General features: G+C 45.4%; 1 protein-coding gene across 15 annotated transcripts in view; it reads left to right on the top strand.

The window, feature by feature from the left end:
- CHCHD6 (coiled-coil-helix-coiled-coil-helix domain containing 6) overlaps window positions 1-17,021 on the top strand; it is a 169,327-nt gene that overhangs the window by 48,787 nt on the left and 103,519 nt on the right. For 6 of the 15 annotated variants that reach the window (XM_005288409.4, XM_005288411.4, XM_065552943.1 and 3 more), the window contains exons 5-6: window positions 5,097-5,117; window positions 13,911-13,994. The exons of 3 other annotated variants lie outside the window; for them this stretch is intronic. In XM_005288409.4, the coding sequence (XP_005288466.2) occupies window positions 5,097-5,117; window positions 13,911-13,994 (105 nt within the window). The remainder of the gene's footprint in view (window positions 1-5,096; window positions 5,118-13,910; window positions 13,995-17,021) is intronic. 6 more of the 15 variants (XM_024104986.3, XM_024104985.3, XM_065552945.1 and 3 more) reach the window with 1 other exon arrangement.

The following is a 17,021-nucleotide window of genomic DNA, read 5'->3' as shown; positions in this document are numbered from 1 at the left end:
GGCTCCGATTGTGGGTGTGGGCTCTGGGATGGGGCTGGGGATGAGAAGTTTGGGGTGTAGGAGGGTGCTCCGGGCTGGGATCAAGGAGTTCGGAAGGTGGGAGGGGGATCAGAGCTGGGGCAGGGGGTTGGGGCTCAGGGGGAGGCTCTAGGTGGCGCTTACCTCAAGCGGCTCCTGGAAGCAGTGGCTCCTACACGGAGGCGCGGCCAGGTAGCTCTGCACGCTGCCCTGTCTGCAGGCACCACCCCCACAGCTCCGATTGGCTGCAGTTCCCGGCCAATGGAAGCTGCAGGGACAGTGATTAGGGTGGGGGCAGCGTGCAGAGCTGCCTGGCTGCACCTTGGCGTAGGAGCCGGAGGGGGGCCATGCCGCTACTTCTGGGAGCCGTGTGGAGCGGCACCCGACCCTGCTCCCTGGCTGGAGTGCCGGAGCAGGGCAAGCGGGAGCTTGAGGGCTGGATTAAAACGTCTGGCCGGACAGATCTGGCCCGCGGACCGTAATTTGCCTACCCCTGGCCTAGTTGCTATCTCACCTGTTATCAGACACTGAGGCTTTGTCTACACTGGCACTTCGTTGGCAAAACTTTTGTTGTTCAGGAGTGTTAAAAACACACACACCCTGAACGACAAAAGTTTTACAGACAAAAAGCATCGGTGTGAGCAGCGCTTTGTTGGCAGAACTTTCTCCTGCCGACAAACAGCAGCTACACTGTGCACCTTTTAGCGACATGGCTGTAGCAGCACAGCTGTGCGGCTAAAAGCCTCATAGTGTAGCCATAGCCTGAGTATCTTGAGCATATGTCTGGAAAGCCTCTGCTCTCCAGAGACTTCCTGTAGACCAGGGGTCGGCAACCTTTCAGAAGCGGTGTGCCGAGTCTTCATTTATTCACTCTAATTTAAGGTTTCACCTGCCAGTCATACATTTTAACGTTTTTAGAAGGTCTCTTTCTATAAGTCTATAATAAATAACTAAACTATTGTTGTATGTAAAGTAAATAAGGTTTTTAAAATGTTTAAGTAGCTTCATTTAAAATTAAATTAAAATGCAGAGCCCCCCGGACCGGTGGCCAGGACCCCGGCAGTGAGAGTGCCACTGAAAATCAGCTCATGTGCCACCTTTGGCATGCGTGCCATAGGTTGCCTACTCCTGCTATAGACATTGAATGGCTTGTCTTTTGGCAGCCCGTGGGGTGGTGTGTGGGGGTGTGTGTGTGTGTATCGCGGTGGTGGAAGGGTGGTAGAATGTGGGGTGGAGTTAAGTGTAGCAGTGAAAGAACCAGATGTACTCTTGGCTGCATGGCAGCCTGAAAACGAATATGGGGTGGAGGTAAGCATTAAAGTAAACAATGAAAGCCTCTGGTTTTACTTTGAAATTTGTAAAATAGATAGTTTTAATTTAAAATAAAAGGCCAATCAGCTATGGACATTGCAAACCTGTTTGTAGCAACTCCATAAGCATTAGAGGTCCTGTTGTCCCTGAATCATAAAGGGACAGAGGCCTTTACTGCTACTTTCATCTTCCATGTTTATAAAATTGTATGTTTGGTGTACATTAGGCTTTGGCAGTTTCAGCACAACCTTTCCTTGAAATTGATTGCAGCTCAGTTGGGAGACTCTTCCCCCTCCCTCAGTTGGCTGGCTATATCTCTGCCTTGTTACGCTTTAACACTGATGCTGGCTTCTGTCTACCATTAAAGTGGAAGTGTTTAAGTGGGGGAGGGAGCTGGAAGTGTGAGACAGACAGATACATGGGTAATGAGGGTCTAGTCTCAGCCTCAAAGTTCTCTAATACTTATCACCATGGAAACATTTTAGTTTCCAGATTTTCTCCTTGAAGAAACCTCACTGTTTGCCCATTCAAATGATGAAGTCTGGCCATCAGGATGCCAGTGTATCTGAAGCAGAGCTCCTCAAACTCTGCTGTGTGACCCCTAAAGGAGTTGCCAGCCGCTGCTTAGGTTACTGTGAACCTATGCCCTTCCCTGTATCCAGACATCTGCTGTGTCAGATTTGCTCAAGCCTCTTATATGTTCTGTCTCAATCCCACCCCTGCTGCACTCCGCCGTCCTGAAGCTGGCAGTGTCCCATAAACCATTGTGCCAGTTTCCAGGCACGCTGACTTCTAATGAAGGAGACATCTAGCCAGTGGCCCGGATTCCTACTGAGCCTTCGGGCACTCTTTCGGATGGGCACATGACCTATCTCAACATAGCAGCTGCTGGAATAACTCCAAGGCAATGGTTGGTGCAGCTCACAGGCATCATCCTGCCCTAAAGCCCGCTCCTTGAGAGTCCACCTTGTTGTAGTACGTTGCAAGATAGATGGCAGGAATGATCTGGCTAGGTGCTGAAATGTGTGATATCATGCAGAGGAATGAAATGTCAGAGATCCGTACAAATGGACAGATATGTACCACTAGGTTGTGATGACTCATTTTAAAGGGACATCATGTGTTAATGATTTCATTGTGTACTGGACCAAGAACCACTTAATAGATACTTGGGACTCTACCCCTTGGCTGGTGCGAAATCTCTGCTTGAATATTAACTTTCCTGACACACACGTATAACTTGCATAGTTCCTGGACATAGCCAGAGTCCACTCCAGGTAGACACTGCAGGGCAGTTTAGGCATCGGTCCTTTTCTATGTGAATGTCCAGAATGAAGGTTTACTGGGCTGACATCTGTGTCTGCTTCGGTAGTAACCTTATGCACCTGCTACAGTCAAAGGAAGAATCTTTGTTTCTTTTGGGCTCCAAAGTAATAAATCTACCAATGGTATGGTTTACTGTAATGCCTCCATAGCGGGTTGGGTAGGAAGTGAATCTAACCTTGTACTCTGTCTCAGCACAGGGAAGCTGCAGAGTTGACCAAAGGCTTGAAAATGTGGCTTAAGTATTGGTGCAGAGAGCATAAAATACAGAAGCCTTTAGCTGGCAACTCAAAGCTGAGTCTACACAGCTGGGAAACAAGATATACAAGGTGTTGTTTCTCTTAGCCAGGCAACTTAAACTCTGAAACAAGTGTTTAGGCACTCTGAGTACATTGTTGTCAGCCAATGTTAGTTAATGCAGGTCCATCGAAACCTGTTGGCACAGGCCTGCCAAATGGCAAATTTTAACCAAGTAGACCTCAGAGGTGGCTTCCTTTTGAATCTCTTTCCTTATTTTCCTCTTAGCTGGGCCCTTACTCAGGGTGTGATTGACTTTTCCAATATAGGAGCTGGTCTAGTCACATTCTGATAAACTTTGATAAACTTTTCTGTTTCCGTTTAATGACTCTCTTAAAGTGAATTGACATAGAGAGGCCCCTTCAAATGTGATGGGGCAAGTTCATTCTTAATAATCTGCGCCTCTGCTGAGGCTGCCCAAAAGAGAGAGGGTCAGTGCCAATGTTTATGGATTTTTGATGCAAATGTTTTTCCCCTAGGAGCTTGACAGTTAACGACTTAAGTGTTCTATGGATGACTGACATAAATCCATCAGAAAGCTACCTGTATATGGCATATCTACTGAAATAATAATATGCATTACAACCTGCACCCATTCCCTCCCACCCATCTACTGAGGGCAGAGTACAGTACAGCAATGGAGAGGTTAAAATAAACAAAACCAGCACATCCTGTCTAAACTGCAAATACAGGTAGGAAGAAAAATATTGTTGAAACCAGGCTACTGTCATGATCAGTTGTTGATTGTTAGTGAATGCTTGACGTGTTGGCTTGATGGACTGAAGACTTGTTTCTGGTTGTGGTGCATCTGCAGAAAGGAGGGAATTGGCTTTACCCAGATGAGCTGTAGACATTCAGTTCCACCCCCCTCTGCTATTGCAGAGGATCAGGACAGACCGGACGCATAGCTAATCACACTTCATCCCTCCACAACTTCAGGTGGCTGCTCTGTGCCATTAAAACAACAGCAGCTTCCATAAACCAATTGCTCTGTGCCGTCTGCTGTCTCTGGCACTGAACTACGACCAACAAGAACATCCCTCCTGCTTCGCCAAGCCCCCTCCAATAAATAATTGTGATAAAAAAGGCGAGCCCTTCCAAAGTAACCACTTACAGAATGTTCTGCCGAGCGAGTGTAAGCCCAAGAAACGGGAGATGCAGCAGTCCTTGACAACGAATAAGCACTCTGGCTGCCTTGTAAACATCTCAGTCTGAAGCCAGGCTGTTTATGGGCATGAGAGATGTTTATCATCTTGTACTTGCTTTGCTGCTGCGGGGTGATTGCTTAAGTCAAAAATAATAATAAAAAGGGAGAGACAGGAGATCCTGAAATCCTTGTGATCTGTGCATCTTCACTGTGGAGTCCCTAAACAAAGACCTTGCAAGCAAAAGATGAAGGAGCAAAACAAGACAGCTTGGATTTGGCAGAGAGGTTCAGACTATATACTGTAGGAATATTGGTCTGCCTATGAAAGGGGGCATGGCTGAAAATCTGGTCATTGACTGATCAAATTTTCAGTGACTGAGCTGTCAACTGTAAGGTATCCGATGAAACTAAATGAGTGATGATGACTTGCTAGCTAGGTCACCTTGAGTATAGAAAACTGCTCTTGTGCAGGAGATACTGTACCTGCACCTCTTGGGGAGTTTGGAAGCAGCAGGGCTTTTGGCCTTGTCCTTCACAGTGCACCTGACACTACCACACCCCTTGCTGTGTGCTGCTACTGATACCAGTATCTCTAATGTTGTGCAGTGCCTTGCATGTCTCTGGCTGCGTCACATCTGTCTTTGCCTATCATCTGCTCAATAGGGAGCACTGTGCAGCATTCATTGAAGAGAGAGAGAGAGAGAGAGTGTGTGTGTGTGTGTGTGTGTGTGTGTGTGTGTGCGCGTGGTGGGTAGGTGGGGGTTGGGTGGTTGTTTTATTTTTCTTTAACTACCAAGCCTAAGCCCATTTAACAGCCTCTGTTTGCAGCACAGTCGCTAACAGGGGACATAGATGCACTGTTAAAATGCTTGCCATTTTTAAAGAACTTTTCTGAGCTGTATTGTGCAGCAGTAGGCAGCCTCCATAAATCACTGATATCTTTTTTCCCCCCTTTTCTTTCCCTTCCCCCCCTCTTTCTCTCTCGTCTTTTTTCCCCAAGCCTGCGGATTTGGATGCCTGGGTAAGATCTCTTTTTGTCTGCATCTTGCTTATTCCAAGTTGTCATATTGTTACCGCATGCATACAGATTGTTATTGCCGAGCACAGATGCAGGATTTTATTTTGTCATTACATTTTAAAAGGTGTTCAGCTAGAAAATTGCATATTATTTCCTCCATAAAGATTTTCACTGGTTCCTTTTGTGTAGCTTACAGCTGCTGAGACCAAACTTGATAGGGTGATGGGTATGTGTATGTGGGGCTAAGTGGGTAGCAGAGGCAGGGAGGAAACGAAGGTTTCCCCAATGTTGCTCATTAGGGCCAAAGTCTGAGCCCACTAGTTGGTCGTTTAAAAACTTCCTTTGATTTCAGTGGAAGTGTTAGTAGAGCTGGACTCTAGAGAACCTGTAATTAGACCCCTGCAAATCCATGGATATCCGCTTTATATCCGCAGACCATTTTTGCGGATTGGATGGTGATATAAATTTTGTATCTGCGCAGGGCTCTACCTATAATATACTTCAGGGATAAAGAACTCCAGGGTGATTTTGCAGGGCTGAGCTGCCTAACATAGACATTGAGAACTGTACCAACCACTGTTGATTGGCTAGATTTCTGCCAATGCAACTTAATCCTGATTTAAATAACCCTTTATTTCAGTCTTGTATGTCCCTCTATACACAGATCTCAGTCTTGATTTACAGCATCCCTTACTATTTCAGTCTTGCCTTGCACCTTTCAGCTCAGCCATTGCCCGTTAGTCTTGACCAGCAGCACTCCAGCTATTTCAGTTCTAGAACACACTCCTTTGCTGGTGCACTTCAGTCTTGACCAGTAGCACACCTGGTGTTCCAGTCCTGGGGTGCTGAACAGGTTCTCTTCAATATCCTGTCTGCTCCAGTGCCTGAAGAAGACACGTGGGCAGGCACAAGCAACAAGTGTCTGCAATTGTTAGTCTGAGGTGCCCCAGATGAGACATCTTGTCTATGCTACTGGATTCCTTTGGGGAAGTTGATTAGTACCAAGCTTGTCTCTTGTTCTTTGTGCCTGTGGGAGCAGTGCACTCAATTCCTCGATGATTAATAACCAACCAGTTTAGTAACCAACACAGGTGCCTTCATAGTTATTCATAACATCTTACATGGTGAAGTGAGAGGCGCATGGAAAGAGGGCCACATGTTGCTCTGCAACAGCTCCTTATGGTGGACCCAAGAGCAGTGTTTTTTGGGGAGATAAGTCCAGACTTCCTTGGCTGAAAAGAAGATTGTTTCTACCCAGAGCCTTTTTGCGTATAGGGTGGGAGGAAGGTGTAAAGAGAGAAATTAGGAGGAACCTCAGAAGGCCCTTCCACACTCTCTCCATCTCACTGAATAAACTTCACCAGCATCTGTTTGATGTATGGCTAAAAGAGTTGAGCCTTGGAATTAGAAGGCGCTAACCCTGGTGCAGCAGTTTGCTCAATTGAACAGAGATGAGGTAGTGCACTGGTACTGGACCTTCACTATTCCACCTTGAGAGTAGAGAGCACTGAGGGCTTATCTACACAGCGAGTTAGTGCACAACAAGCTAATGTGCAGTCACACCCTGGCTTGTCACACACTAACTAGCTGAGTGGAGACACAGTGCACTAAAAGTTCTGTATTGTGCTTTGTCGTATTTCCATTTTGAAATGGCTGTATGACAAAGCGCACTGCAGCAAGCTAGTGCTCTGTAGATTCACGCCTTAGCTTACCATGCAGTAAAGCTGCATGTAGACAAGCCCTCTGTTCCCAACTCAATTACAGACAATTCTCAGGCATCTTATGCCCTCCTCCTTGCATAGGAGGGAAGAGGCCATTTGCACTGTGCTGACCTCTGTTGTCCATTCTGCCCTGCCTCCCCAATCTCCTTGCCTAGTGTGCCCCTTTAGTTAGACATTCCATCTCCCCTAAATGGTTTTCACTTCCTTTTAGATATGCTCATACATCACTCGTTTGAGAAGGGGAATGTGAATTTGGTTGTTGAGAAGTCAGTATTCTACTCTCAAATGCTCCTCTGGAATGCAATCACTCCTCACACAACATGCCTAAGCCCAACTCAGCCTCTTAAACATGGACACAAAACGGATCAGCAGCATCCTATTTAGAAACCAGTGTGGTGATGCATATTTTTTTTCTTCCTCCATCCCTTAGTGAAAAACTTTTTACGTGAAAAGTGTTTCTGATGCTTTGTTTGCCACCTGCAGTCTCAGTCCTCTGTGAAATTTATAATCATCTCCACAGCAGCCAGCTCTATTTGGGACATCACAGGCTTCTGACTTCAGATGGAGAATAAGCCGCAGGACAAGAGGAGTTCTTAATAAATATCCTGCATTCAGGCAAAATGTCCCTAGTTGCCTAACCCAGTTTTGTAATGTTTGGTATAGTGAATATTTCAAATTACACATACTTTGACAGTACCATACTTACTTCAAACATTATGATAAAGTGTACTAAAGTTCCTAGTCATAACAGCTGGAGGTAGAGGAAAACAGAAAGCAACTTTCAAGCAGATCTGTCTCTAAATAGACTTTCTCAAGGCACTTCAGTGGAGTTATTTGAAATGAGCAAGTCATTGAAAACATGTCTGAGTTACAAGTAAAACTTTTTCTGTAGAGCCTCTGGTCTGTAGTTCAACTGGATAATGGTGATAGTAGAGAGAATGATCAGAGAAGTTCATTGGAAAAGAGATATTGGGAGGAAGAATGGTCTGGTCACTAGGGCACTAGCATGGGATTCAGGAGACCTGGTTTCAATTCCCTGCTTGGCACAGACTTCCTGTGTGACCACTGGCAGGTCACTTGGTCTCTTTGTGCCTCAGTGCCCCATTTGTGAAATTAGGATACTAGCACTGCCCTACCTCACAGATTGTTGAGGACAGATACATTAAAGATTGTGGGGTACACAGGCACTGTGATAATGGGGACTACATAGTACTTTGGAGGGATAGGTAGGCCTCTGTCTTGTCAACACCCCTCTCAACCTTGCAGTATTATTCCTTACGCTATATTTTCATGCCACTGGATTGGAATGTTGCCCACGGGATAATGGTTTCCTGCTACTTCATGAACTGTTGAGGAGAGGCAGAGCTGGTGATTATGTTTTAAATTATCTATCTTGTAAACAGGCTCATTCTTGTATAAGACTTTGCAGTTATAGCACCTTTCCTCTCAGGGTTGATGTTTGAGAAGTTATTTTATTTGATAGAAGTTGGATGCTGGTGCAGGAGAATAACAATAGCTCAATGGACCATAATTGACCAATGTATTCTGATTGGCTTAGGATAGACCCATTGTAGCAGGAGTCCTCCCAATACTTATCCGGCAGCTGCAGTATCTACTTGAGTAGGTTGCTGCACCTACTGCACTTTTTTCCTCTGGTTTTAAAACACACAGTCTTCTCTGTTCGGGTAGTGTTGGTGAGGCCCCCAGAGCATGGTTCCTTGCTATTAACACCCTTCTGAGATGCATGGGGCAGTTCACCTCAAAACTATTGTTGTTCTTTGAGTGCTTACTCGTGTCCATTCCATTGTAAGTGTGTGTGCTCGCCACATTGCACCGATGCCGGAAGTTTTTCCCTTAGTGGTATCCATAGGGGACTGGCTCTGGTGGCCTCTGGAGTGGCATGTGTATGTGCCGGTATAAGGGGTGCTGCCGGCTCCCCTCCCCCCTGAGTTCCTTCTTACTGCCAGTGATGGAGCTGGGATGTCTTGTTGCTCCAGCAAATTTTCTTATCTCTACTGTGTCTAGTAGTGAATTACCATATATGCTTGTTCATTAGCCCATTCATTTATAAGATGACACCCCCCCCCCCCCCAAAGATGGTTAGGTAAAAATAGCAAAAATTGTATGACCCTTTCATAAGCTGACCCTATAGAATCATAGAATATCAGGGTTGGAAGGGACATCAGGAGGTCATCTAGTCCAACCCCCTGCTCAAAGCAGGACGGATTTTTGCCCCTGACCCCTCAGTGGCCCCCTCAAGGATTGAACTCACAACCCTGGGTTTAGCAGGCCAATGCTCAAACCACTGAGCTATATTTCAGGGGTTGGCAAACTTTGGCTCCTGGCCCATTAGTGTAAGCCTCTAGCTGGCCTGGACGTTTTGTTTACCTGGAGCGTTCACAGGCACAGAGCCCCTCAGCTCCCAGTGGCCGCGGTTTGCCGTTCCCAGCCAATGGGAGCGGCGAACCGTGGCCACAGGGAGCTGTGGGGCTCCATGCCTGCAGACGCTCCAGGTAAACAAAACATATTAGATAAATGTATTAGATATTCAATTCAATGATTCCGTAGAGTTTAAAATCTTCAAATTTTGGAGTAGACCCGTTTATAAGCCGACCCCCGCTCTTTGATGCATCACTTTTTTACCAAAAATATTTGGCTTATGAACGGGTATATATGGCAGTTGTTTAAAGTTTGTATAGTTAATAGTTCCCTTAGTTTTAAGTTAGAAGTAGTTAGTTAGTCCCATATGGGACTCAGCCTAGGGACGGGCCATGCCCTGGTCCCCTGGCTTGAAACCTTGTGACTGTTGTAAAAAACCTCTGCCAGTCAGTGATCCCCCATAGAAGCTGCTTGAAGTGTTTAGGGGAAACCCACATGAGTGACAAGTGTCACATTTGCAAGAGCTTCAGGCCGCGGACCAAGAAGGAGTGGGATATTCGTCTCCAAGTGCTCCTTATGGAGTTGGCCCTTGTACTGGCCTTGGAGCTAATGAGATCGGACTCTGCTCCAAGCACTATGGCATCGGTGCAGAGTGCGCCGCTGGCACCGACCTCCGACTGGTGCTGATTCCCATCCCCTTACTGGCTAAAAAGCAAAGGGGCATTCTCCTACATCCCATAAAGGGAAGGAGAGAGCTGGAGGAGAGCAAAGACCCATGTGGGGCAGCTCTTCCCCTCCGGACAGTGGCCAGATTCTGACTCCCGCTGTGCTGTTGAGCCCACTTCAAGGCCCGCCCACCACCCTGGGAAGTGGAAGAGGCACTCGGCATGTGGAGGTACTGACTTTCAGGCGACTAAGGACATTCTGTCCCTTCTGGTGCCACCCACGCCGGGCACTGAGGTGCCCCGTTCGAGGGGTAAACCTGCCTTGGGACCCTTCCAGCGGTCTCCATGGCTGCGGCACTGCTCTTCTGGCTCTGTGCCAGGAGGCCCCTCTGTCTGTGGGACTTTTGCCTTCAGCATGCAATCCACCTGGACCCCTCGCACCTCCCCAGCGTCCGGAACACGTTGGTGGATCGCCTCAGCAGGTCCTTCCTCTCTTACCACAAGTGGTCCCTTCACTTGGAGGTCATCAGAATGCTCTCCCAGAAGTAGGGAGCTCCCCGAGTGGACCTGCTCGCCACCAGACAGAACAGAAAGTGTCATCAGTTTTGGTCTCTCCAAGGCCTTGGCAGAGTCTCACTATCCGATCCCTTTCTCCGTCTTTGTCAGGGGACCTGATGTACGCATTCCCGTCAATTCCACTCATCAGCAAAGTCCTCTCGAAAATCAAGAGGACAAGGCACAGGTCATTCTGATCGTCCTAGCATTGGTTCGGCATGCTCATGGACCTGGCCGTAGCAACCTTGTCGCCACTTCCCAGCCGCCCGGACCTATTCTCGCAGGATCGATTCCTGCACCTGAACCTCACAGCTTGGATGCTGTGTGGCTGAATCCAGAAGAACAAGCCTGCTGTAGTCAGGTGCAGCAGGTTCCTTGGAGAGCAGAAAGCCCTCCTGCTGGGCGTCGGAGCAGAATATCTTCCCCAACCCAGTTGTCTCTGCAGTCCATCCTAGGTTACCTGCTTCACTTAAAGCACCAAGGTCTCGCCTTCTCTTTGATCAAGGTGCACCAGGCAGCCATACCGGCCTGCCAGTCTCACATCCAGGGTAGATGGGCATTCTCACATGCGTTCAATCTCAGGTTCCTGAAAGGCCTTGAAAGACTCTTTCTGCCGATCTGGGACCTGGTTCCCCAATGGGACGTCAAACTAGTCCTCTCCAGGCTCGTGGGTCTGCCCATTGAGCATATGGCTTCTTGTTCCCTTTCCCACTTGCCGTGGAAGGTTGCATTCCTTGTAGCTATTACCTCGGTGAGATTAGTCGCCAAGATTAAAGCCCTCACTTCGGAGCCCCCATACACGGTATTCTACAAGGCCAAGGCCCCATCCTGCCTTCCTGCCAAAGGTGGTGTCACACTTCCATGTCAACCAGAATATCTTCCTCACAGTGTTCTGTCCAAAGCCTCACATGACCAATGGAGGAGAGGCGGCTGCACACTCTAGCTGTCAGGTGTGCCCTGGCTTTCTACCTGGAGCATACCAAGCTCTTTTGCAGATCGATCCAGCTCTTTATCACAATAGCAAACAGGATGAAGGGCCTTCCGGTGTCCTCTCAGAGAATTTCGAGTTGGATCACCACCTGCATCCGTACTTGTTACAAGCTGGCGCAGGCTGTGTCTTCACCGATAGTGAAGGCTTACTCAACTAGGGCTCAGGCGTTTTTGGCTGCCTTCCTGGCACATGTCCCTATCCAGGACATACAGGGTCACAATGTGGTCTTCAGTACCCACGTTCACAACGCATTATGCCATCACCCAGCAAGCCAGAGATGACGCTGGATTTGGCAGAGCTGTGTTGCAATCGACATGTCCATGAACTCCTACCTGCCTCCCACTGCTTGGAAGTCACCTACAATGGAATGGACATGAGCAAGCACTCGAAGAAAAGATGGTTATCTTTCGTAACTGTTGTTCTTGGAGATGTGTTGCTCATGTCTATTCCATGACCCACCCTCCTTCCCCTCTGTGGGAGTTCCAGCAAGAAGGAACTGAGGGAGGGGGAAGCTAGCGGCGCTCCTTATACTAGTGCATATGCGCGCCACTCCAGAGGGTTCCAGAGCCAGTCCTCTATGGATACCGTTGAGGGAAAAACTTCCAGCACCAGTGCATGTGGTGAGCACACACAACTACAATGGAATGGACATGAGCAACACATCTCGAAGAACAGTTATGAAAGGTAATTGTCTTTTCCAGGCCATCTGCAGAATCGGGGATTTGATTACGCCTGATTGACATTTAAGCTTTTCTTTGCCACCATTAGGGATAGAAACTTTTTTTAACATGGAAGCTGAAATTCTTCTTTAACCACATGACTCATGGAGCTGGGGCTTTAGGCATGGGCCTATGGTATGTATGCCTTATTCTGGCCCTGAATGGCAGGGAAAGCAAATGTGGGAACCCAGAAAGGTTCAAATCTGGTTACCACTTCAAAGAAGTGACCTTTATCATCCCTGTAAAGATGATGCATGTAACAAAAAAGCCTCCTACTTGCTTCTTTACCAGCATCTTTATCTGCCCCCCATCCCTCCCTAACTTAAAAGTTCCCCTCATTATACCACAGCGCATCCGTCATCAGGAGAGCAAAGGGAAGGAAACACGCAGCAACTCGCTTTCACATGTAATTTTTCTCATTAACAATGACTGCTGGCTGTAAAATGACAGGTCTGAGCCCACAGGGGACATTCCTGTCCAGGCTGCTTAATCATATCGGACCAGCATCCTCTGCAATTGAATCGGGCATCATTAAAAGTTAAGAACGATGCTGCTGGGATCTGTGTATGGATTAGCAGTGTTTGCATTCGTATGAAACGGTCTAATAATTTTGCCTTTGAAAGGTCCGAGTTAGATTGTCATGCAGACTTTTGGAGGCACAATTTCCATCGTTCTCCCCTCCTCCACTGCAATTTTAATATTTAATGATTTTTATTTTAAGCTGTTAATAAGAAATATCAGTTCAATTCCATCAATGCCTTGTTATCTCAATGCCTCTTCAACATAGGGGTGAGAGTGCAGTGAACTCCTAACTGTACAAAACTGTTTTCTGAATGGGGAAGCTACGTTCCTATAATATTTTTCTTGTCCTGTTTTTTCTGACTGATGACTAAGTTATACTTTAAGCTTGTGTTCGGATGCCTGACTTGCTGTTTGAAGGGTCAAACACACTGTAACCTTGTGCTTTATTACAAAGAAGCAAAACATCCTATTTTTAAAAAAAGGGTGTCGGGTAAAACCTAAAACAAAGGTTGGGGGGCATGTATACTCGGGGGAGGGGGGGGGAGGGGAGAATAGATACGGGATGGAAAGAAACTGGGGGCTGCCTTGCCACCTTATTTAAGCGCTAAATATAAAAGCAAATGCATGGGCGATTAAGTGTGGGGGGGTATTAATATTACTCTATAATATGGTTTGAATATTCAGGGTTACCCTCAAGATCTTAAGAATGAGTTGGCTCTTGCATGACTTCTCTTAAACCCCAAGTGGTAGGAGCTTGAAGGTGGGTTTTTGTTTTGTATTTTAAAGCATCTTGTGGAATAGATACCTAAGGGAAGTGGTAGAAGTCCTTTTATATGAGAGATTTGGCTCTAGACTAGATGGAACTCTGGAAAAGGCAGGGGGGAAAGTCCTACATTAGCCATATGGGTCACTTCTATGATTATGCATCTTAAATGACTTATATTGCCATTCTTTTAATGGGAATAAGGAATACATGTCAGGTAGAGAATGGAAGTGTGATGGTGACAGCCCTTTAGAACTTTGAGAGCAATCCTGATTTAAGCAAGTGTATGTTTAATGTGGTGAAGGTCTGACTGACTGAATTCTATTTGGAGAGACCTGGTATGAGCCTCTCTACACCAGTCCTGGGTGATGTGGGGTTTCTGGACTCCTTTCAGTCCTCATCTTGTCCTGCTATTCTTGTCCCTCTAGCTCTCCTCTTCACCATCCTGTTCTGTTGATAGGCTGTTTGCTTTTCCTCCTAGGCACGGGAGCTCCAGTGCAAGGAGGCGGAGTTGAAACGGCGAGACACCTTCTGTAAGGAGCAGTTGGCCCGTATTGAGAGGAAGGTAAGGCTATGTTGTCTTTCATTTGCAGTGGCTGAATGCTAATGGGATCAGACATGGATCCGAGTGGATCAGCAGAGAAGAGAAACAAGAAGCATTGTGCTGAAACCTGGAACTGTCAGTCCCCATTATTTATCCTCCACATCCACCTTATGCAGTTAAATCAAACCACTCCACAAACAGAACCTTTAAACAACTCACATTTGAAAGATAATTGGTTTTTAATTGGATGATTTTTTAAAAACTATTTTATAATAATTCAGGTTTTTATTTTTCTCTCTCACCACAGGCTTTAGTTGAAACAAAGTTGTCTTGTTTTCATTCCTTTTGTTAAAAATCCGTGGCCAAAAAAATAAAAATAATCTCAAATCTTGCTATACATATGAATTAAAGTTGTATTATTAATTTTTCTCAGAGGAGCCCAACAGATCAAAGTGTGTTGCTGCAATGCACTGTCAGTCTTGTGCTGGATAAGCCTTTGAAATGAATGTGATTTAAAGAGACACTGTCAGGCATCTTTTAAGCCTGAAATGACCTTTGAAAATCCATTTAGGGATTTGAATCTCTCCTCTAAACGTGGGATTTGCTTCTGTTTAATTGTTTACCATGATGAGTTTTTAAAAATTGATGTAATAAAAATCGGAGCAGCCACACTGTTCCTTATGAACTAAAGTGTTTTTCTCTTCCTGACAAAATGAAATAATGTTAGTAGTAGTATTTATTTTTTAATAAACGTAAAGAATAATATTCTACAATTGGAAGCAATTAGACCTTGTGTCAGAGAGGTTTCACAGCTCTGACTTCTAGTGATGTTGTATGCCTGAGAAAAATGCAGTGAGGAAGAAGGTGGATCCCAAAGAGACAGTGGAATTTGTGCATCTGCTTTTCTACGAACGTGCAGTGTGACAGTGGCCCATTTTCACTGGAAAATTACATTGTACAAATGGGAAGACCCTATTAGCATATCTAGTTTCCTTTTCCCTCCCCCTGCTAGTGCATGTTTGTTCCATACAGTACTTTTTAATGCCATTAATATGAAACATATCCAGGAGCAGTTTCACGTTGCACATTGTGGCAACACTTTTATCTGTATAATTAATTTAAAAAATAAACTACTAAAACTACCACTTAATGCCGCAATAAATTCAGGGTTTAATTCAGTTTATGGATAATGAAGATTGAGATTCCACTGACAAACAATCCACCTGCTATCACTCTAACTATCACAGTCATCCATTTATTTATATGTAAAGGGAATTTTGTAATTTCTTGGCCTCATGTTGTGTCTCTCTTATATTTTTTCCCTCCAGATCTGGTTTCCCAAAGTGGAAACTACTAGGAGTATTTGTGTGTGTGTGTCTGTCCTTTTTACAGACTTGTGGGCTGAAGAGAAGTTGTGACCAGCCCTGCCTTGCCCTCTCCTTAAGCCTTTTTATATTCTGTGGTTCCCTTTGCAGTCCTATGTAGGCCTAACCTTTTAAATACAAGGTGACTGATGCTTTGGCTACAGGAGTTTCACTTGGTTTGAGATCAGATGGAAGACCTTTAGCTCCATTCAGATTGCTGATGCATAGATATTTTCCTTCTTTAGTTCTTCTTTGCACAATAGTGAGTAGGTAATAAGGGCAGACTTTGTTTCCTAGCTCAAAACAGTAGATAATTTTGACCCTTAAACATGAACGTTTTATTGGTAACAAAATAGAAGAAAGTCTCCAACCGTTAGTCTAGATTGGAGCAGGAGGTGTGGGAGCTGGGTCGGGAGATGAGAGAAATGTACTCGAAATAGTGTAATAAAGCTTAATTGTATTAGTTTTGAAAAAGGTTTTCGATCTTCTCTGTGGATAATTTTATTCTAATAATGGTTGGAAAGATGGAAAACACAGCACAGAACAATCTTTTTTTATTAGCTGTTGCTTTTATATAATTCCACTTTCACTCGCTGAATACACACAGACCTTGACTACTTCTATAGTCACTGTTTTAGAATCTTCCAATTGAACCTTTCTTTTTTTTAAGAGGTTTGGTGGGAGACGAGTTAGGGGGGAGCATCGGAACAGCTGTTGTTTTCCTTCTCCAATGTTTCAGAATGTCACGGAAGGACATTTGGATTGCCAAAGCTAGATTGTTTGGGGGTGGCTAGTTGGGGGCGAAGGGGAGGTGATGATTCAATATAGAGCTAAAGAACCCAAAATCATACTTGGAAAGAACAAGCTGTCAGGAATTCCCTGCCTGTACTTTGCTTAACTGAAGCATGGGTTTGGCTCGGTCCCCACTTGCATGTGGTAACAGAATGCGAAAGCAGCAGACTTTTGTATTTATCTATTTTTGAGGGATGTTTTTAACCCCTTTGCTGGCTGCAGGAACAGACCTAGTTTTCCATCTGAAGTTTTCAACACTGAGTAACCAACCATTCACTTCATAGGACATCAGGATAATCACACCACACTGGAGAAGCGTATTTTATAGGAATGGCAGAATTGCCATCTGGATCAGACCAGTGCTTTATTTGGTCCAGTGGCCAATTTCAGATGTTTCAACAGGAGAAATTTACCAACCTTCCCCCACCCCCCATGTTGTGCATAATTATGGAATAACTTGCCCATAGGGGAAGTGTCTTCCTAACTGCTATCAGTTAGAGGCTGACATATGCCCTGAAGTATGAGGGTTTATATCCCTTAAAAAAGTTTTATACCATCGAATGAGCCTGTGGATATTCCCATTATTCATATAAACATGTAATTCATTTTTTGAATCCTCCTGAGTTCTTGGCCTCAATGATATATTGTGGCAGTGGGTTCCACAGGTTACCCATGCATTCTGCAGTGTTTCCTTTTATCTACTTTAAATGTTTCCTTTTAATTTCCTTGACTGTCCCCTTGCTCTTGTATTATATAATAGGGTTAATGAGCGTGCCCAATTTACCTTCTCTGCCATTCATGATCTTTTTATACTTCTGTCAAGTCCCCTCCTACATCTCTCTCTACTAAACTAAACAATCCCTACCTTTTCATCCTCTCCTCCTATGAAAGT

The sequence above is a fragment of the Chrysemys picta genome, chromosome 7, assembly GCF_011386835.1.
Source record: "Chrysemys picta bellii isolate R12L10 chromosome 7, ASM1138683v2, whole genome shotgun sequence".
NCBI classification, from domain to species: Eukaryota; Metazoa; Chordata; order Testudines; family Emydidae; genus Chrysemys; species Chrysemys picta.
This window is presented reverse-complemented; position numbering and strand designations above follow the sequence as displayed.